The 22,495-nt window shown below is 35.1% G+C and overlaps 1 protein-coding gene across 4 annotated transcripts in view; it reads left to right on the plus strand.

Moving 5' to 3' along the window:
* Nucleotides 1-22,495, plus strand: part of VRK2 (VRK serine/threonine kinase 2) — a 104,028-nt gene that overhangs the window by 4,294 nt on the left and 77,239 nt on the right. The window contains exon 1 of one of the 4 annotated variants that reach the window (XM_049651513.1): nt 409-1,226. The exons of the other annotated variants lie outside the window; for them this stretch is intronic. Within the exon in view, the coding sequence (XP_049507470.1) occupies nt 1,196-1,226 (31 nt within the window). The 5' untranslated portion in view covers nt 409-1,195. Of the gene's footprint in view, nt 1-408; nt 1,227-22,495 lie in introns of those variants that run through there. 4 annotated transcript variants of the gene reach the window in all.

Genomic DNA, 22,495 nt, shown 5'->3' on the forward strand with positions numbered 1-22,495 from the left:
TCTTTCTCTCTCTCTTTCTCTCTCTCTTTCTCTCTCTCTTTCTCTCTAAAATACAAATAGGTAAATAAATAAAGCATGGGTTAAATAGAGAACATTTTCCTCATTTAAAGGGTGTGAACTTTCTTGAAAAATGCTATGATTCTAAGTACTAGGTTGAGTGACATAGGCATCTCTGTTAAATAGAAAGATAAGGCAAGCTGTTTAGGTAATTTAAAATTTTCTAAGAGCCACATTAAAAAATGTAAAAAAGAAACAGGTGAAATTTATTTCAATGATATATATTATTTAATCCAGTATATCTAAAATGTTATTATTCCAACATGTTATCAAATTAAAGAAAATTATTTTTAGTTAAAGTCTTTAAAATCCAGGATGTATTGAGTCACTTTCAGGAGCTCAGTAGCTACATACAGCTAGTGGCTACCATATTGAATGGTACTGGTAAAGGCCATTAGAGTATACTTAGAGTCAGCAGAGTAGAATTCCCTGTAGAAGTGTTGATTGAGATTTTGAATTAGTGGATTCTCTTGTATAGCAAAGAGCTAACTAAGATCTCTAATATAGTGTCTTGACTCAAAGTCAGAGAGAGGGAGTTGAATAAATTTCTGATGTCACTGAGCTATATAGCCCTGGATTCCATGGCTTATCAGTTATACTGTTAGCTTTCTGATATTTGGATTATTTGAGTAATTTCAAAGAAATACTTTGAAATACTTTGATTGTAATGATCTTATTCCCTTTCTTTTTTTATTGTAAATATATATGTTAATATGTATTTAATTGTAAGTGCATTTTAAAAACTAAGTATACACATATACACACATTCACTACTTGTGTGGTTCCTGTTGTGAAAAAGAAACTTGCTGAGGCGTGTGATTTATTTGTCTGTATTCAAGTCTTTGCTTCTTTCAGTCTGTGTCACATGTTTTAGTTTTTCTCATTACCAAACTAATACTTGTTTTACAACAATTTTTAAGGTTTCATATGTTACGCAGTACCCTCTACTATCTGAATGTTAGAACCCGGATCCTGGGAACATTAGCAAGTGCACAGCACTGAGGAAGGACTTTGAAGAAATATGTAGCTATTTTGAGGAAGAGGCTCATACTTCAGAAAATATAACAGAGCTGTGTGTTCCCAATGTTGTCATTGTTCCATCAAAAGTGGTACTTGTAAATGTAGGATCAGCTCTTTAATGAGATGCCATCAGCAATCACTTTGTTCAGGTTAGTTTGTACTGAATCATTTCAAAGCTGTCTAAGCAAATTCATATCAAATTGTATCATATTTTGCATTTTGCCATGTTCTTCATCATTTCCTGTATATAAATGAAGAAATTCAGATTTTCCTTAGTAACACCTTTATGTCCAGCTACATTCTTTTCAGGTAGTACTCCTTCCAGATACACTGTTTCGGCAGACGCTTCATCAGCATTTGTTGCCTAAGGCTGAGAAGAAACTAGCCGCTGTGTCTAACTCCTTGTGCATGTACGGCTGTCCTCTAGCTTTGAGATCAATAGCCAAGGCCTTTCAGTAATTATCAACCTAGAGTAAAGGGGAAGGAGCAGAGAAGTTTGGTATTTACTCATGACTTGGAGAAATACTGTGCCTGTAGCATTAATAGAAATAGTTATAAGAGGGAAAAGAAAAGTCTGAATACAAGAACAAAGACAAGGTTCTTTGTGTATGAAAAGAGGAGGAGGAAAAGGAACAAAGAAAGCTGTTTTACGGAATGGGAAAAATTGCTATAATTTTAGTATCAAATACGTGAAAAAGTTTCTGAAAATCGAGGGAAGGAGAGAGAACTGAGAGTTTGAATTCTGATTTAATGCTAGGTGCAACACAGAACCAAGCAAACTAAGGGAGAATTGCATAAGTAAAGGCATGGGTTTTGGTGTTAGGCAAATCTGGGTAGAATTCTGACCTGAATGAGTCATTTAGAAACTGAATGACTCTTCCTTAGTCACAAGACTTTCTTCCTATTCTGCATCGTTGAGATAATAGTAATTATGAGGATTAAATGGAGTAATGTTTTTAAAAACTTTGGAACTTGGTGAGCACTTAAATGTTTCTTATTTGTTTGTTTGTTTATTTATTTATTTAGAAACTCCCATCCTCAGTGATTAGCTGAATCTCAGGTTCAGTGTCTGGTACCACAGGGGATTGGGATGGTGACAGAGACATCCATTGGACTGGTATTCCATTTATCTTGCCATGGATTATGATAGATTTAGCTACTGATGTGGTAAAACTAAGAATATAGAGAATGCCATTGGAAGACTGACTTTTACTTACTGACCTGAATATTTTTTACCCCTAAAATTTACAATAGTAGCCATGATGACTTAGTAAAAAGTTCTCATTTAAGTTGTATCTCGTGTACCTCAGATATGGAGGATACTGGGTTTCAGAAATTAGGCCAAGTATCCAGAAAAACAGAGCTATATGTAGTAAACTTAAGCCCAATTCCTTTGAAGGCTTATATGAGTAAAAATAGCAATGGTTTATCTGTAGAAGTTTTAGTTTTTTTGAAGTTGGGCGTAGTGATGACCATTTAGCATCTTGGGAATACCAAGCACAGAATAGACGTTCAACAGGTATTTTCCTAACAGAACGAGGCTGAGGTTGGGATACGCAACCTACACAAGCCAGTCGTCTTTATTCTCTTCCATAATTACAGATATCACCCTTAATTCCAGTCTATAATCTGACAGAAGTACTCTTAGTCACAAGAAAAGCTGAGACAAGTTGATTATCACAACATCATCTAGCAGAATCTATGTATGTTTTATTTAAAAATCGAAAGCATTATGTTTTAGGAAGAAGAACACATTATTATAACTAAAATTAAACTCTGGTGAAGCCTTAAGATTGAATCACTTGTCCATGAATAAATGTATAGATTTCATCTAAGTGATGGTCATACCTTTTTTGGGACATGCTTTCAGATTAGCTCTACTTTGCTTTAGAAACATAGAAGAAATGTTTTTTCAGGGGAATGAGGAAGAGGGTAGCCTAAGTAGGATTCTTAGAAATTATCAAAGCTTACCTCACTTACTGATAAGGAAACAGACTTCTATTTTTGAAAGAATAGAAAAGATGATTTATGCATGTGTCATTTTTACTTACTTTACATTTTTGTCCACGGTAATGGGTTAATTTTTAAGGTATATAGAATAACGTTCAGAAGAGCCAATGATAATTCTGGCAACAGAATGGCATTATTGGAACACATATGGCTTCATTATGTATTGCTGTATTAAATGCCATTTTGGCAGTGTCTTATAGAGAAGGCTTTGGGGTAAGCAGTTACTCTTATCTGACACAATGCAACATTACAGTGCCACTGTGACTGTAACTAGGAAATTTTGAAAATGATACTGTGGGAGTGAGAAGAAGGAAATAAACATGAAATCGGGAAAACTAGTACTAGAAACTAGTATATATAGTAAATTAGTTCCCAGATGAAGGTGTGGAGAGAGAGACAAGAGGAAGGGATCACTTGGGATTCTGTGAATTTAATGCACTTGTTAGACATATACACCAGAAATAAAAGTCTATAGAAGATATATTTTAATTTTGTGTTTGTTGTCCATAGGCTATTAATTTTGAGTTTTTATAGAAAGAGGAGTGTTCGTGTACCTATCAGCTTAAGAAATCTAAGTATTTACAGAAGTTTGGGTTCTTTGTATAAAAAGGGAGAGTTCTTCTAAGGCTTAACCTTTGCTTGTCTTTTTCATTTTGTTGAGTGTCTGATCTTCTTTTTAACATATATTATGGTTCTTCATTTTCAACATTTTTACTGTCAAATTTCTTTTGCCTTCAGGGAAGATTTACAAACTACTCCATTCTTCATTGATTTATATATTATGTTTCTTCCACTGCACCTGTTACTGTCTTGTAACTGTTTACAGTGGTCAAGGTTTTAAAATTTGAAACCTATTGCTATAGGGAAATTTCTTCTTCATGAAATGAGCTCACCTCTATTGCCACACAATAAAAGAATTCTCAGCTTTTGAGAGCTTCTGGCTTCCTTATGAAATATGGATAAACTTTGCTTCTGAAGTGTTTTGGTTTTTTTTTTTTCTTTTTCCTTTCGATATGGAAGAAGAGGAATAAAGAGTAGGTATGGTCTTTCTTTTCAGACACAGGAATATCCATGTTTATGAAATAAAGGAGAGGAAAATTAAACTCTGAAGCTCTAAATATGAGAATTCACTTGAAAATAGTTTTTTGGAGGATGAAAACTTGTCCACCATTCACATTTAATGTTACAGAGGAATTTATGGATCTTACACTGCTCACATACTTGGTTTTGCAATTAGTGCTTCTTCAGAATGTTTGTCCCTTAAAAGTCCAATGCGTGGAGTTTATACACTATACCGTATTCTACATGGAAGAGTATTGTAGGAGAAAAGGCAGAAAACTCAGTAAGTATGTCAAGACAATTGTTGAATGCTTCCACCGTTCCTTTTAAAAGGATGAACTTCAGTCAGGTAGACTTTTCTTTAACGTCTCCAATCAAGTAATACTTGAGGAAAATGATTCTGTAGAAAGACATCCATTGAAGGCCAGAAACATCTACAGATGCAGTGTGATCCCAAGCAATGAAGCATGTGGCCCTTCATTGGCATTATATGATAACAGGAGGATCTTCTGGCAGAAGAGCTGACTTTTGCTGCGTTCTGCATGCTGCCCCTCCAAACCCATCTTTGATTGGCACCTATGCCCTATTGAAACTGGCATCACACCTTCTGAATGGGCCCAGTGCCAGGCTAGCAGATGGGTATGGGCAAAAGCATGCCAGAAACCCAGTATGTGCATCAAGTTTAAGTATTAGGGGCCCAAACTCTCATCCAGGGATATAAAAACTGCAGTCTGTTGAGAGCTTTTTGTGCTTAAGGTTAAAGGACATGCCATTTCTACTCCAGCTTAGAGGTTGATTAATTTTGAAAGTCAAACAGGAGCTCCCGTGGCTGTGTCAGGCAAAATTCTATCTTTGGTGAATGAGAATTACTACTTCATGTAGGGAAGAGAAAGTATTGTAATGAAGTTTCCAATGAGAGTTACTCTCCTGCAAGTGCCTCCAGCACTTAAGCAGCATGCATTCAGTGGAGATGAATATTTCCATTCTCCAGCAGAGCCAGGTGCAATCAAAGCCAGATCTTCAACCTGCTGCAGTAAAGAACCCTACATTTAGAAAGGGCAGGCAAAGTTTGGAAGAACTCCTTGGTGGCAGCTCTCACCATGAGCTGATGGAGCTTCACGAAAGTGTATAAAGGAGATGAAGGAAAAACTCCACAAACAAAAACCCTTCAGGATACTTCACCCTCCAAACCGAAAGAAAAAGTTTAGTCCTTTATCCTCAATGCAGGAATTGTTCTGAATTTTATATCAATAAAAACTTAGTTTACCAAAATGTTAGAATCAACTTAATGCATAAGTAACAAAGTTTTCTATTCTAACATTTATTTCATTGCATGTCTATCATGTATATAAACTTCACTTCTTGAATAATGGATTTTGCATAAAATTGAGTTCTAAATATCATATTCCTTATGATCGTCTCACACCAACTACAGAACTGGGCAGAAAAAGGGGAGGGCATCATTCCTTATGACCACTTTAATCGTATCCCTCTAAATGCTCTTAAATTTACAGGAATGCCTATAAGGCCAGCTGTGGCCAAGAGAAGCTTTTCCTAATCGCCTTATAGCCACTGCTTTTTCTTTTCCACTGTGTAAACTTTATCTATGGAACAGATTCCATGAGACCGTTGTGAATACTTCAACGTATTCAAAACATATAACTGCCACAAATTAAACTACTAAAACTAAAGCTGGTGCATTGTAACTGCCAAGTAAAGCTGGCACGTCCCTCTGTCAGACTGCGGGAGAGTATGCCATACAGCCCTCAGAAAACACAATTCATCCAGAAGCACTCTTGTCACTTGCTCTGATATTAAAACAGAGAAAGTGACATTAATTAAAGAAGTGACATGAGCCAACAAAGGCAATGAAATTCTAAGCTTTGGCTCATGTGCAGACCTTATTCCAACTTACTCTGCTTAGGTATTGTGGCCATTTCTGGAGTCATGTGGCCACTTTCCCCCCTTCCTCCTCTCACCTCCCTGTTCTGGAACATTGTTTTCAGGCAACTAAAATTTTATCTCCAAGGTTGGACCAGCCAGTTGGTGCGCTGGTAGTTGGTGCAAGGTTTCCCCAAAGAGTAGTGTGATGGCATGTGATGCCTTGACTGCACTCTGTAAGTGCATGAGAAGAACAGCTAGAGGCAGAGGAGAGCTGGTCTAACAGAAAGGCAAGCAACAGCTTACACAGAGCAGAGTACCTCGATTTGGTGGACCGGCAGCTAGGGGAGTCTGTTGTAGCTTGGGTCGTGAAAACCAATGGCAGCCGGTGGCCCTTAGCGAAAATCCGAACATGAGGAAGAGGCAAGCGAGCAGGGGAGCACCCACAACTTTCCCGTCTTTGTTTCCATGGTGTGTTCTTTCAGTGTTTATCTCGTGTCTTCCTATGATGACTATGCGTGTACTCTTTCATTCACCTCCCCCACAGCGCTACATGAGAAACTCCTTGTGGGCATTCTCTCAGGGTGCTTAAGCAAGGCCTTGCCTATGACAGACAGTGTTTCAAAAACGATAGGCTAGATGAACTCCAGAGCTAGTCTGTTACGGAAAAATAATTTTCCCAACTGCTAGGTTATCTGAGATGAAATTTTGTGCTCTGTGTACTGTATCATGTGGTGGGTGTGTGTGTGTGTGTGTGTGTGTGTGTGTGTGTGTGTATGGCTCTGTACTTTTAGGGATGTTATTCTGTGTATTCTAGGGGAGACAAGTATCTGTTCATTTTCTTTTCAAGTATATTTTTAAACTATAAGAAACTATGTACTTCATAGATCTTAGGATTTATTGGGAAAAGTCTACTTTGCTAATGCATTGTGCAGGGAGTTAAAAAAAACTGGACACCGCATTAAGCCTAAACAGTTTTGTATCTAGCAGAAAACAATTATGCGTAGCACTTGATTGAATTCATCCAGGAGTACCTAATAGCAGACCTAACAGCAAGTATAAACTTTTGTGGAGGGAATGCATGGATGTTGTTTGTTGTTAAATGGATTGATTTGTAGGCATGTAACATGCATAAGAAATCTGCTTTTCAAAGAATATAAACACAACTTTAACAGAAAATAAATTATTGGAATTTCTTTTAACTCAAGTGAATGAAAGGTTTGATTAAGAGTTTTGTACATAGTCAGAAGCTTTTGTTATGGTTTCTGGGCATTGGGAGTTTTATATTTGAGCTCAGGAATTTTCTGTCTGTGTAATTAGTCATGAGGTTTAATGTACATTTTTCATATCAGGCAGACAATGGCTTCAAAGAGACAGCAATGCTGCAAAGGAGCAAGAAAAGAAGGCCAAAGTTGACACACACAGAGGCAAAACAGTGTAAGAAAAATCAACACGTTTTGCAAAATCAATCATTGAAAATGTGTCAGTGTTCAGGAGACTGTCTTTAATTTGCAATCCAAGTGAAAAAGAGTATTTAAATATGAGAGGCAGTATTATTGAGCCCAGCATGCCTGCTACCACTTGTTTGACTAGCTCAGAATAGAACACTGAGAGGCAAGGGCTCAAAGTTAAATGAACATTTATACATTTTAAAATCAAATGAAGGATTCAGACTATATTCATGAATTAATTTTTTTTTCAGAACCCTAAATTTAATCAGCTGGAATTACTTTTAAAGTGTCATCCTATTTAACTTTTGGGAATGATGAATTTGCCTTTTAATAGGGATGCCGTATTTTATCATGAAGATGAAACAAACTGTCTTTTGTTAATTATTCCCCAGAGACACTGGCCATTTTTCTCATCTAGGCTCAACATGGAGTAACAGCAGCTTTCCCCAAATTTATTTCAAGCAAGAGCAATTGGAAGCTACAACATGTATGAAAAAGAGGCTCATGGAGAGCATAGCTTCCATTGTATATGTTCTGAGTGCCACCTGATGAAATTCTTAGAGGTGATGCTCCCAAAGCCTCACCCAGGAGGCCGTGAACACAGAACACAGAAAAGCAGAAAAGAATGAAAGAGCGAATCTACACTAAAGAGTAGCAGATGAGTCATACGTGTCCGCGGCATCCAGTAACTGCTACGGATAGTTGTTGAAATCTTTGTTAGGAAATCATTATCAACATCAACTTCTACTAAAATCTTCCACTTAAGTGCGTGCCTAGCTCTGTGTTGAATGCTTTACGTGCATTATTTCATTTCGTTCTCTCAATAAACTAATAAGGAAGATGTCGAGGCTTAGGGCGGTGAAGGAATTTGCTTGTGTGCCGCAGTTTGTATAATTGTCCCAATCTACAGTTGAACTCAGGTCTCTTGGCTCTACTGATTGATGTCCTTTGTCAAAGAACACTTTGAATTTAACGCTAGCCAGGGAAGATAGTTGCAAATGACATGCTCGTGACATGCTCATTTCTAAAATAACTGTGAAATATCTAATTGATAGTATTGGCAGCTCATTTAAGAAATCTGTTAGTGATAATGCTGATAACGGTGTCATTTTCCTTCAGATTGAGAACCTGGTGTGTCAAGCATCAGTGATATGTTTTTAATATTAAGTTCACAAAATCTGTGGAGGAACATCTGATATTTATAGTAAATCTAATGCTAAGAACTGGAAAAATGCATTAAAAAAGTACTATACTTGGGTCAAACAATATTTTTATGAAAAAAAAATGTGAGAGCATTCAACCAATAGCGCATACAAACTGGTAAGAAAGAGTTGGTGGATTTTTTGCTTTTTGAAAAATGAATAATTTTATGCAGTTGTTTTGATTCTAAACAGCAGCAGGAAGATCAAAAGAAGCCTCTTTCAAACCCTATGATACAATTTGAATAGGCATCCTGTAAAAACAGATAATTTAGCAAATATTGGATTGTTCTTGACCGTGTCTTTTTATTCATTGGGTAGTAAAGATACACTAATATTTAGAAAACTAGGTCTTTTGAGAGTAAAACAAAACAAAAAATACTTAGATTAGTAGAATCTTGATAAAGAGTTTATTGTCATACAGAATTTGTTCAAGTACCCAAATACTTAATCTTTAATAGAAGTATAATTTGTGCAAGATTATTCAGTACCTTCAAGATATTTTTACATAATAGTAGTGATTTATTACAAATTTATAAATGATTTTATGAAAAAAATTGTAACATTTCATGCAGAGGCAAATGCTTAGGTGTTTTTAGTGGAGAAGAGATATTTAATAGGTATTGCAATGCTAGTTTTTATGCTAGGTTACTTTTTTCTTTGGAGTATATACATAGCAAGGGAAAGAATGAACAAAATACAACATTACATTAGACTATTTGTTTTTGATCACTTATAGTGATATAGGATTATTAATTTCAATTTCTGGAAAGTGTGAAGAAAAGCTATTCATTATACTTGATCTTGTTTCTATTAAAAGATCATGTGTTCCAATTCTAGCATAGATCTCCAGTGTCAAATGTGTATTACAGTTGAGAGTGGATATTATGTACACTTTCTTACAAAGTGTTAGGAAGATGGCAGAGAAGAAATAGTAAGACCCATTAAAAAACATCCCCAAACAATACATGTCAAGATAAGTGAGAAAAAAGCAAAAGAAAGCTGCATATCTAACGAGCAAATATTGCCATGTGATGAAAAAGAGAAGAAAAAAATTGTATAGACTCTATAGTATCAGAATTTCTACTCCAGCAAAAAACTTTTGAACAAGTGTAACTGTTCTGAAATTTAGTGTAATGTAAATTGAATGAATTATGGAATCATTGTAAAAATAGAGGTTTTTATTGGAAGAAGGACATTTAAGTTCTTTCTGACCCCGAAAATCTGTGAGATCCAAAAAGATGGTAAGAGATATTGAAACATAGAGGTTTTATGGAAAGAATTGATACAACTGAGCAAAAATTAGTTGTACTATTAATGAACGAGCAAAGCAAATCTGTGTCAGAGAACAGTGACCTAAAAGAGATCATCAAGAAGAAAAAAATAATAGTTCTCTTACCTGTGTGTGTAATATATCTTTGGATAATAAGAATATCACACAAGAAGGTAAAGACCTTTTCAAAATAGAGACCATTATTAAAGAGAAAGATTTCCCTTTGAAACCTAATTTCAGCATGAATTTTAGAAAGTGTTTTAAAAAGTGAGGGCAAGGTTAAAGCTCTTACATAGTAGGTTTTTAAACAAAATACAAAATTTACAATACCATTTTAGGAAATGAGGTCAAGAACTATATTAGCCCTTAATTCATAGGCTGAAAATACAAAGACTTCATGATAGCTAAAAGAAATATGACTATCATTCCAGTATACTATCCAGCCAAATTAAATGTCTCTTAAGAGATAGGAGGGAACATTTGAGGTCTTAGGAAATCTGAAATTATTTTATAACAGATTACCACAAAGATAAAGGACACTTGAAAATATATAATTGAAAGAGACTTATAAGAGATAAATGAATTAAAAAATTAAGAGAAGATTTGATGATAACAATGTACAACCAGTTCAGTAAAAATCATTATGAACATAGAATTTTGTATTGCAATCCATATTTCTAAGGTAGATTTATAAACCATGGTTAGGAATTATAGAGTTGAAAGTTAAAGAAAGTTAAATTATATGTTAATCCTTCAAGCAAGCTTAAAATGTACTTAGTTAATAATGATGAAAATATCTGAATTAGAATGTAGCAGTGTTGGGTGTTTGAGAAACAGGTAAATGGATTGAAAAATAGCCTATTATAAAATGAAGTTAAATATGAAGTATGTATCACTACCGCTAAGGAATGGGCAAAGAAGCACAAAGAAGAATAACAATGATATAAATTTACTGAGTGTTGGATCGTAATACAATTGTCAGTTATTATATTTGATAAAAATAGTCTGAAATCCTTTGTGGAATATCATTGACAAAAATCCCTTATCAGTTGTCAAAAGAGAAGTACTTAATGAAAAGATCAAGGTTTTCCATGCGCATGTAAATAGTAAAATAAAGCAGGGTTTTTTGTTGTTGTTATATTTTACATTCTATAGTAAAACCATTAAAAGAGCTAAACAAAGACATAACAGAATGGCAGAAATTTAATAAAGCCAAGTGAAAATGTAATGATAGAATGTAATATGACCAGAATGCTACTGTTGATTTTTATGCTTAAAGAAAAGAAAATTTAGCAGATACTTAATAAGAAATTATTACAAATGTAGTTACGACTGGAGGTGTTATAAGCAAACTCAGAACGGGACAAATCTGTTACCAATAGGTCTTCACAGTTTTCTAATGGAACCTGGCATACAGGTGAAATGGGTAGGGGCTCTGGTCCCTCCACTCATGTTTCAACCTGCGCATTTTCACTTTGATCTTCCATGTATCAAGCTTTGTTTTTATTTAAAGCAATTTTTTTAATGTTTATTTATTTTTGAGAGCCAGAGAGAGACAGACAGACAGAACACGACTGGGGGAGGGGCAGAAACAGCCAGAGACCCAGAATCTGAAGCAGGCTCCAGTCTCTGGGCTGTCAGCACATGGCCCAATGTAGGGCTCAAATTCACGAGTCATGAGATCATGACCTGAGCCGGAGTTGGACGCTTGACCAACTGAGCCATCCAGGTGCCCCCTGTGTATCGAGCTTTTGAGGAACATTCTATCACTAAAAGAGTTTGAAGATAACTGTGCTATAACATTTAATAAGCTACAAAGTTGAATATGCAATTAATAATTTTTATTTGGAGGGGATTTAACACCTTTAGAGAGAATATGCTTTTGTTTACCAACTGTACAGGAACTCATTTTAAAAATTAAGTATGTGGTGATTTAGTATATATTAAAAAAAACAAACAATTTGGGGGCACCTGGGTGGCTCAGTCGGTTGAGTTTCCAACTTCAGCTCAGGTCATGATCTCATGGTTCATGAGTTCAAGTCCCATATTGGTCTCACTGTTGCTGCTTGTCAGACAGTGCAGAGCTTGCTTCGGATCTTCTGTCTCCCTCTCTCTCTGCCCCTTCTCTGCTTGTGTTCTCTTTATTCTCTCAAAAAAAAAGAAAACAAACAAATAAAAAAAAGGAAAAAAAAACAAAAAAAACCCAGAATTTTTATATGTTATAGTCTTGGAATTCACTGTTGGAAGTAAATACTAAGATCAACTTGCTTGTTCTGTTTTTGTCTTTAGCCCTAACATTCTGTCTCCAGTTTCTACATATTCCAATTGTGTTTATTTGAAGGCCACCTTCCCCTTGAGGCCTACTATTGCTATCCTTTTTGCATTTTCTGCCAAAGTTATACATTGTATATTTGTTTTCAAAATTATTTTTGCCTTTTTATCATTAAGCATATTTTACTTTATATTACAATTGTATATTATATCTTTTTAAAAATTTTTTAAGTGTATTAGAGAACAAGTGCATGTGCATGCATGAGTTGGGGGTGGTGGAGAGAGAGAGGGCAAGAAAGAATCCCAAGCAGGCTCCATGCTATCAGCACAGAGCCTGATGTGGGGCTCGAACCCATGAAGTGTGAGATCGTGACCTGAGCTGAAATCAAGAGTTGGACATTTAACCAACTGAGCCACCCAGGCACCCCTATATTTTATCTTTTTGTTAATATTATTTTTAAATTCACATAGAGAAAAATTGACTTTTTGTCTGTGTATATCTCTGTGGATTTTATCATACCACAACAGTTAGGGTACAAAAGAGATTCATCATCCCTAAAATCTTCCTCATACTATCGCTGTGTAGTTACACCCTTTCCTTAGTTCTAGGTGGTGGCAACCACTGATTTGTTCTCTGTCACTACAATTTTGTCTTTAAAAAAAAAAAAAAATTTAACGTTTTTTGAGACAGGGAAAGACAGCATGAACGGGGGAGGGTCAGAGAGAGAGGGAGACACAGAATCTGAAACAGGCTCCAGGCTCTGAGCTGTCAGCACAGAGCCTGACGCGGGGCTCGAACTCACGGACTGTGAGATCATGACCTGAGCCGAAGTTGGATGCTTAACTGACTGAGCCACCCAGGCGCCCCCAATTTTGTCTTTTTAAGAATGTACAGAATTCCTATCCATGCGATCATACAGCATGTACCTTTTGAGACTGGATTTGTTTCATGTAGCATAGTACCTTCAAAATTCATCCAAGTTGTACATAGCCATAGTTCATTTCTTTTTATTGCCGAGTAGTATTATATGGTATGGATGTACCACAATTTGTTTATTCTGCTATTGAAGGACATATGGATAGTGTGATTCCTTCAACTTTGTTCTCTTTCAAAATTATTTTATCTCTTTTAGTTCCTACCTTTCTGTATAGATTTTTAAATCAAGTTGCCTGTATTTACAAAAAAAAAAAAAAGGCAAAAGAAAGAAACTTTGCTGAGATTTTGGTTGGTATTGGATTAAATCTATAGATAAATTTGGAGAGAATTGTCATTTTTACTAAGTCTTTCAATCCACAAATACATTGTTTCTCCATTTCTTTAGGTATTTGATTTCTTTCATCAGCATTTTGTAGTTTTTAGCATAATTGGCCTTGTACATGTACTGTTACTTAAGTATACATGAAGGTTTTTATATTTTTGTTGCTATTGAAAATGTCATTGCTTTTGTAATTTTGGTTTCAAATTTACATTATTAGCATATAGAAATATATTTGATTTTTGCATGTTGACCTTATGTTCCATGATCTTGGAAAACTTATTTATTCTAGGATTTTTTTTTCTGATTCTTTGGGATTTTCTATATGGATAATCCTGTCTTCTGTAAAAAGGGACCACTTTATTTCTTCTTTTCCAATCTGTATGTCTTTTATTTTTTTCCTTGACTCCTTGCACTGGCCATGACTTCTAGTACTTTATTGAATAGGATTGGTGATAATGGATATCGTTGACTTGATCCAAATTTTAGGGAGAAAGCTTTCAGCCTCTCATCATTTAGTATCATGTTAACAATAAGATAGGTATTTTGTAAATAGTCTTTATAAAGTTGAGGGAGCTCTCTCCTAGTATACTGAAAGTTTTTTTTTTTTTTATCAGGAATAGGTATTAAATTTGTCAAATGCTTTTTCTGCTTCAATTGTTATGATTGTGTGGTTTTTCTCATTTAGACTTCATATGGTGGATGACAGTAGTTTTGTTTTTCATCAGAGTCATATGGGCTGTTGGTCTGTAGTTTCCTTTTTCTTCTCTTTTTTCCTACTAATTTAGTCTAGTTTTGATATCAGGGTAATGCTGGCTTCATAAAATGAGTTGTGAGTTAATCTCTCCTTTTCTGCTTCCTGGAAATGAGTAGGAGAGTTGGTATTATTTCTTTTGTAAATGTTTTGTAGAATTCTACAGTGAAGTCACTGGGCCTAGAGATACTTTTTACCAGGAGCTTTTTTTTTTTTTTTTTTTAACTTCATTTTACTTTCATTAGTAGTTTTAGGACTAATTTGGTTGTTTCATCTTAGATAATTTTTAGTAATTTGTGATTTTTAAGGAACTGGTCCATTGTATCTAAATTGTTCAAATCTGTATGTATAAAGTTGTTCATAATTGTACTTATTTTGAGACAGAAGCGTGCAAGTAGAGGAGAAGGGCAGAGGGAGAGAGAGAGAATCTTAAGCATACTCCATGCTCAGTATAGAGCCCAATGTGGAGCTTGATCCCACAAACCTGAGATCATGGTTGAGCTGAAATCAAGAGTCAGATGTTCAACTGACTAAATAACCCAGGTGCCCCCATATTTATTATACTTTGAATGTCAGCAGGTTCTATAGTGATGTTCCCTGTTTCATTCCTGATATAGATAATTTTTATCTTTTTCTTGCTAGTTGCTCTGGGTAGGATTTCCAGTACTATGTTGAGTAAAATTGGTGAGAGTGAGTATCCTTGTCTTGTTCCTGATCTTAAAGGAAAAGCTTTTAAGCTTTTCACAGGTCAATATGATGTTCAGTATCAGCTTCTCATAATTGGCCTTAATTATGTTGAGGTATGTTCTTTCTATACCCGAATTTTTGAGAGGCTTTCATGGTGAAAGGATGTTGAATTTGTCAGATGCTTTTTTTTTAAATCTACTGACATGATCTTATGACTTTTATCCTTCATTTTGTTAATGTGGTGGGTGGATTTCATTGATTGATTTGCATATGTTGAACCATCCTTGCATTTCAAAAATAAATTCTACTTCATCATGATATATGAACCTTTAATGTACTGCTGAATTCATTTTGCCAATATTTTGTTGAGTACTTTTGTGTATATGTTCATCAGGGATATTGGCCTATAATTTTTTTTCTTGGAGTGTCCTTGTCTGGCTTGATCTTTACTATTGTCTTCCTAGTCTCTATTTCATTTATTTCCACTCTGATCTTTGTTATTTCCTTCTTTCTACTAACTTTGAGATTTGTTCTTTTTCTGGGGTCTTAGTGTGTAAAGTTACATTGTTATTTTAGATTTTTCTTTTTTCTTAGTGTAGAAGTTTATTGTTACACACTTTCCTCTTAGAACTGCTTTTGCTGCATTCCATAAGTATTGATATGTGGTATTTTCATTTTCATTTGTTTCAAGTATTTTTTAATTGGAAAGTGTACTTTACTCATTTATTTTTTGAAATTTTTATAGTTGACACACAAAGTGAGATTAATTTCAGGTGTACAACGCAGTGATTCAGCTTCTTTATAGGATATTCTACACTCACCACGAGTGTAGCTACCATCTGTCACCATACAATACTATTACAATACCATTGACTATATTCACTATGCTGTGCCTTTTATTCTCATGACTTATTCATTCCATAACTGGAAGCCTGTATTTCCCACTCCCCTTCACCCATTTTGCCCATCCTTCCACCCCCATTCCCTCTGGCAACCATCACTCTGTTCTCTGTATTTATAGGTCTGATTCTACCTTATTTTTGCTTGTTTGTTTGTTTTATTCCACATATGAGTGAAATTATATGGTATTTGTCTTTCTCAGTCTGAGTTATTTCACTTAGCTAATACCCTCTAGGTCCATCCATGTAGTTGCAAATGGCACAATCTTATCCTTTTTTACGGCTATGTAACATACATATGTGTGTGTGTGTGTATGTGTGTGTATACATCATATCTTCCTTATCCATTCAACTATTGATGGGCACTTAGACTGCTGCCATATCTTGGCTATTGTAAATAATGCTATAGTAAACATAGAGGTGAGTATATCTTTTTGAATTAGTGTTTTCATTTTCTTTGGGTAAATACCTGGTAGTGGAATTATTGGATCATGTGGTATTTCCATCTTTAATTGTTTGAAGAACCCCCATACTATTTTCCACAGTGGCTGTACCAATTTACATTCCCACCAACAGTGTGTGAAAGTTCCTTTTCCTCTACATCTTCACCAACATTTGTTATTTCTTGTTTGTTATTTCTTGTTATTTCATGATTAGTGATGTTGAGCATCTTTTCATGTGTCTGCTGGACAACTGTATGTCTTCTTGGAAAAATGTCTGTTTAGATCCTCTGCCCATTTTCAAAATTTATTTGAGAAAGAGAGCAGGAGAGGGGCAGAGAGAGAGACAGAAGATCTGAAGTGGCTCTGTGCTGACAACAGACAGCCCAATGCAGGGCTTGAACTCACGAGCCATGAGATCATGACCTGAACTAAAGTTAGGCTTTAACTGACTAAGCCACCCAGTTGTCCTCCCCTTCCCATTAAAAAAAAATAATAATGTTTATTAATTTTTTGAGAGAGAGAGACAGAGTGTGAGTGGGGGAGGGGCAGAGAGAGAGGGAGACACAGAATCTGAAGCAGGCTCTGAGCTGTCAGCACAGAGCCCAATGAGGGGCTCAAACTCATGACCCTGAGATCATGACCTGAGCTAAAATCAAGAGTAGGATACTTAACTGACTGAGCCACCGGGGCATAAACAAGTGCTATGTATTTTCTAAATTCCATTGTGATTTCTTCTTTGGCCTAGGATCTAGCCATTATGGTCACATAATGTAGCCTTAATAATTCTTATTCTTTGATATTCAAGGAAACCTTTCTGGGTAAAATTATGGGCAATTAAAAAATGTTTTGTTTTTGAAAAGAATGTATGTTATTTAATTGTTTTGTTATTTTATGTGGCCTTTAGATAAAAACTGTTAATTGTATTATTCTAATTTATTTTGGTCTGCTTGCCTATACATTATGGATTGTTTTAAAATATTCCATGATTTTTACACTTTCTCATTTTTTTTCTTATAATTCTGGTGGTTTTGATTTCTCTATTATGAAGTACATTATCAGATGTTTTCAAGTTCATGAATTTAGTCATTCCATTGAATTAATTTTTTCTATTGAATCATTTTTTTAATGATTAAGTGGTACTAACTTTATATCTAGTAATTCTTTTGTCCTCAGATTTCTATAATTTTGAAAATACGTATTCCGGCCTTTTTTTCAGCCCATTTTAGCTAGTTTATTTATCTTTTCATTTTCTCTGCATCACTAGGTTTTAGTTATGTCTCATAAATAGTATGCATTTATCTATTTTTCTGACAATCTTACAGTTTCTTTTCTTACTGGTGAAGTTAGTCTATTCAAATTCATTATGATTATGGCATGTTTTTTCACATCTAAGATGTCTCTGATTATAAGATACATCATTATTTTATGTACATATGTTGAGTCTCCATTAGATGCTTAAAAGTTCATAATTATCTGTCTCTTCAATCATTCTTTTTGTGTTTATATAAGACCTGCTTTATATCTAATGCCTAATACTTCCCATTAAACTAGAACACAGTACCTTTAAAATAGTCTTACATGTGGAACTCATAGAGTACTCAGTTGGTACAGTCCTATCTTAACATTTTTTGACTACTATCAAGTTTAGGTACCACTTTTCTGTTTTTGACTGGTTAATTAGTTTTTCTACATGCACAAATCATTGTAAATGACAATTAACTGTAACATGTAACATTGCCAGCAATGTAGAAGACTCAACGGAAGTGAAGACAGACATCGGGGCTAGGTTTGTACCTGTATAGGCAGTGACAACTGTCCACTGCTGTGTGGTCAACAGCAACTGTAAGATGTCTTCAGTTATAAGATGCATTCAAATTTCAGAGATAATATAATATGAAAAAATGTGTGGCTAAAAATTGATATAAAATTGGTATTTATTTCTTTCATCAGATTTTATGTTTTCTCTGCCTTTTAAAAAAACTGTTCTTTTCCTAGCTTCTATTTTTTTCTATTTTTGCCTATCTTCCTATTTTTAGGTCTTTTTAAAATTCTTTTTTCCCTTATAGATTTTGAAGTTATTAATTTTATTTCTATTATTGTAGAGGTTGCCTATAAACTTTCAGTACACTCTCTTGATATAATAAACTATGAAGCTAATCATTGTCTCCCTGTTTCTCTTGAATAAATACATGGCATTACGACCCTGTAACTCTAGTCATCATGTTCCTGTTTTGTTCGTTATTTTTGTTCATGTTTTTAGTGCACCTTATTCTAGATTGATAATTATTTTCTCCCAGCATATGAATATATGATATTATACGAATAATGATATTATTCGATGTCTTCCTACTGCCTTGTTGCTGTTAAGTCTGCTGTCACTTCATCTGTCTTTTGTATGCAATCTAATCTTTTCTATCGAGTTGTTTGTTAGAACTTTGTCTTTAATGTTCTGCAGTTTTGACTATGGTGGGCGGAGTGCAGATTTATTATCTTGTGGACTTGCAATTCTTAAATCAGAGGATTCATGACTTTTATCGGTATTTGAAAGTTATCAGATATTATTTATTCAGAAGTGCCTGGCCTCTGTTCTCTCTATTCTCTATTTCTGGAGCTTTTTAGAAAATTGTGTTACTGTCACATATTTCCTTGATGCTTCATAATCTCTTCTTCATATCTTATATCTCTATTTCCTGTGTGGGAAATTCTAGATTATTTTCTCAGATCTAATCCTCAGGTCACTGTTCTCTTTCTAGGTCTCTCTGACCTACCATTTTGGCTATTCATTAAGTTTTAAATATTAATGATTATATATGTATTGCATGTATTATTATATAGAAAAGTGCACACAACAACATATGCATACAGTTTATCAGGAAAATATATCTAATAGCAAGACACTCACAATCCCCATCCAGGTCGAGCTTATAATATATCATAAAATAACCAGCACTCTAGAACCTCTAACATGTCTTCCCTCCCTTGTATTAGTAACAACACTAGTCTACACTATTTATGGTTTCAATTATACTGTTTTTTATTATAGTGTACGTGTGTATCCCTAAACAAATATAATTGTTTGTGGGTTTTAAATTTATATAAATATAATCATAAGTATGCATTCTGTTTTATGTTTTTTTCTACTTACCATTATGTCTAAGATATATCTATATTACTACAGTATATGTATTTCACTCATTTTTTTTTGCTACGATGTGTTTCATGCTATGACTATAGTACAGTGTGTTACACATTCTAATGAAGATAGATGTGCAGGTAGTTTCCAGTATTTGACTATTCCAAATTCAAACTTCCTCCCAGATTTCATCTTGGAGTTCAAATGTCTTCCTTGTTCTTGGTCACTGGCTCTTATAGCTCTCTAATGCTTTCTGAATTACAATCAATTTCATTTTTTCATAAAATATTTTGCATTGTTTTTTATGCTACTGATACTTTGTGTCTGTTATCATTTCAAGCAGATAATTGAGCTATATGGGAGGTCTGAGTTTCTTGGGATTTATGCCTTTTGTTTATTTTCTTTACTATTTTGTAGTGTTGGATCATTTCCTCATCTGTAGCCATGCTTTATCGCTGGAGGTCATGGGAGTCCAGTGTGTCCCTTGAAGATTTGTTTCTTTTGCTTCTGCAAGGTGCTCTGGGTTACCATTTGACTTCAAGTCCCCTGTACCATACAGTTGTGTGAATTTGAGCCTCAAATTCCTGAAGGCAACTTTGGCAGAATAAATTATCAGGAAAGACTGTACTTTGTCTCACACTCATGGTCTAGGCCAAAATAAGGTGGGGTTTTTTGTTTTTCTTTCTGTGTTTGTCATTGGTGAATTCCCTTTCTTCTTTTATTCTTTCCCTCTCCTTCCTCTACCTCCTTCCCTCCCTTCCTTTCTCCCCACTTTCTCCCCTTCCCCCATCTCCCTATTTCTTTTGCTCTTTTTTTTTTTTTAATGTTTCACACTAATACAAGACATAGCACTTTAAAAATTCTGACTTTATGTGGCCATCTTAACTTCAAATGTCTGCCTCTTGCAGACCCAGGAACTTGTCTTTTTTCCCAAGAGAGCTTTAACACTAATGTCCTTGTTTATCCAGAGTGGGCAGCCTTTCTACCTAGCCTAGAACATTAAGGCTCCCTGTGGTTTTTAGATTTCTCTTTATTTTTGACTTCCTTATTGTTTATTTATTTCACCAGATGAACTCTTCATTTATAAGAAAGTTTGATTATTACATTCGGCATCCTGTTTATTTTATACAAGGTTTTTGGTTTATCTAGTGTGCTACTTTATTGACATTTTTTATCAGACTTCATCATATTTTAGTTTTTCTAGTTGCCTTCTGTGTAAACCTGGTTGCCGATGTCAGAAACTCAAATGTATTAAACAAAGGGGATTTTTTTTAACTCTTATCACTGAGAAGTATAGGGCTTTTTCTGGCTTCAGGTATGGATAGTATAGGGCTTAAGCAATGTCCACAGAGCCCTTTCTCGCTTCCTACCTTAACCTCACTTTTATCAGTGTTGGATTTGACTTTTCAGACTTTATTTTCAGTTTAACTGAGGAAAGTAATTTCTAGGGTTTGGTATCCTTACATCTGATGGTCTACTTGTATTACATTGCATTTTAATGTCAAATCTTAGGGAGTAACTTTTTACCTAGTTGGGGCATGTTGCTCTTTCTGAACTGGTTGCCGTGGCCAGTGGGTTTGTATATCCCAATTAGCCAGGCTTGGTCATGTGCCCAACTCTGAGACGTAAGGGCGGGAGTACTGTGTGAAGCAATCCTACTAGATCCACATGGGTAGTGGGAGGTTTGGTTCCTCAAGGGAAAAACCAGATAGACTTCCTAGTGAATAGAAAAAAGTGCTAGGAAGGCAGATATTCTATATGTGCAAGATGCATTTTTAGCAGCTCATCAGAGCTCTCATCAGAAATTTATTTTTGTTAAGTTTATTTATTTATTTTGAGAGAGAGGGGGGAAAAAGAGCAAAAGCAGGGGAAGGGCAAAGAGAGGGGGAGAGAGAGAAAAGCCCAACCAGGCTCCTCACTGTCAGTGCAGAGCCCCATGCAGGGCTCGAACCCATGAACCCTGAGATCATGACCTGAGCCAAAAACCAAGTGTTGGGCGCTTAACTGACTGAGCCACCTAGGTGCCCCTTTAAAAAATATTTTTAAGTTTATTTATTTATCTCATCAGAAATTTAAATGGAGGTGTGAGACTGCTATACTGTCAACACTGTCACTGTCGATGATTGAGCATTCTTTTCAAACCCTAATAGATTAATCAGCAGTAATCTACCAAGCAAGAGCCCTTTTCCTCCATCATCAAGTCCTACCAATTTCGCTTTCCTAAATCTCTGAAATCTATGTACCATTGATAGTCTAGTCCAAGCTGTAGTCCTCTTTTCTGTGATCAATCAAAATTAAATCCTTACTGATGGGTCCAGTGTCTACTCTGGTTCCCCTTCAGTCTGTTCTCCATGCTGTAGTGTAGTGATATGCTCAGAATGCATGTCTAATTATGTGTTTTCTATCCTCCACTTATACCTCAAGTTTTTAAAACCTTTCATTAAGCAGAAGTTATTAACCAGATTTGCATCTGGCCCAACATCACTTCTCAAACTGTCCTGGCTGAATAATTCCCTTTGTATAGATTCAGTTATACATCCTCTTATTACTCTCTACCTCCCCCTTTTACATTTGTTATACTTACAGTTTTGCACTTGTGCTTGAGTATTTGATGAATGTCCGATTTCTCCATTAGACTATAAAAGCACATACCATGTCTGTTTTCCATTATCTTTTAATTTTTTAATTACAAATTTTTAATCTTTTAATACCAGCTAGAATGTGGGTTAGCTTATAGTAGAAAATAAATATTTGTTTCATTCATTAATTGATGGATTACCAAAAAGAGACCTCCATGGTAACTAGGACAATTTATTTGTTCAACATCCATCTCCAAGAGCTTTCTAGTCCATTGATTTTGGATTTAGGCCTTCCAATATAATCTGACTTGGAAGTTTATGGAGAATATTATGTAGCTATCAGATGACAAGTGTGGGATGTTTCGAATATAGGTCAACATATAGTTATGTTCCTGTGAATAATGTGAAAGGAAGATGCAGACTTTAAGTGGTAGGGCTATACTGACTGAAATCAGCAAGGAGTAGCCCATTGCACCTTTCCCAGAGCCAGTGTTGTACCAAGTGGACCGGGATTAGGACAGGG

Source organism: Panthera uncia (genome assembly GCF_023721935.1).
Source record: "Panthera uncia isolate 11264 chromosome A3 unlocalized genomic scaffold, Puncia_PCG_1.0 HiC_scaffold_11, whole genome shotgun sequence".
Taxonomy (NCBI): Eukaryota; Metazoa; Chordata; class Mammalia; order Carnivora; family Felidae; genus Panthera; species Panthera uncia.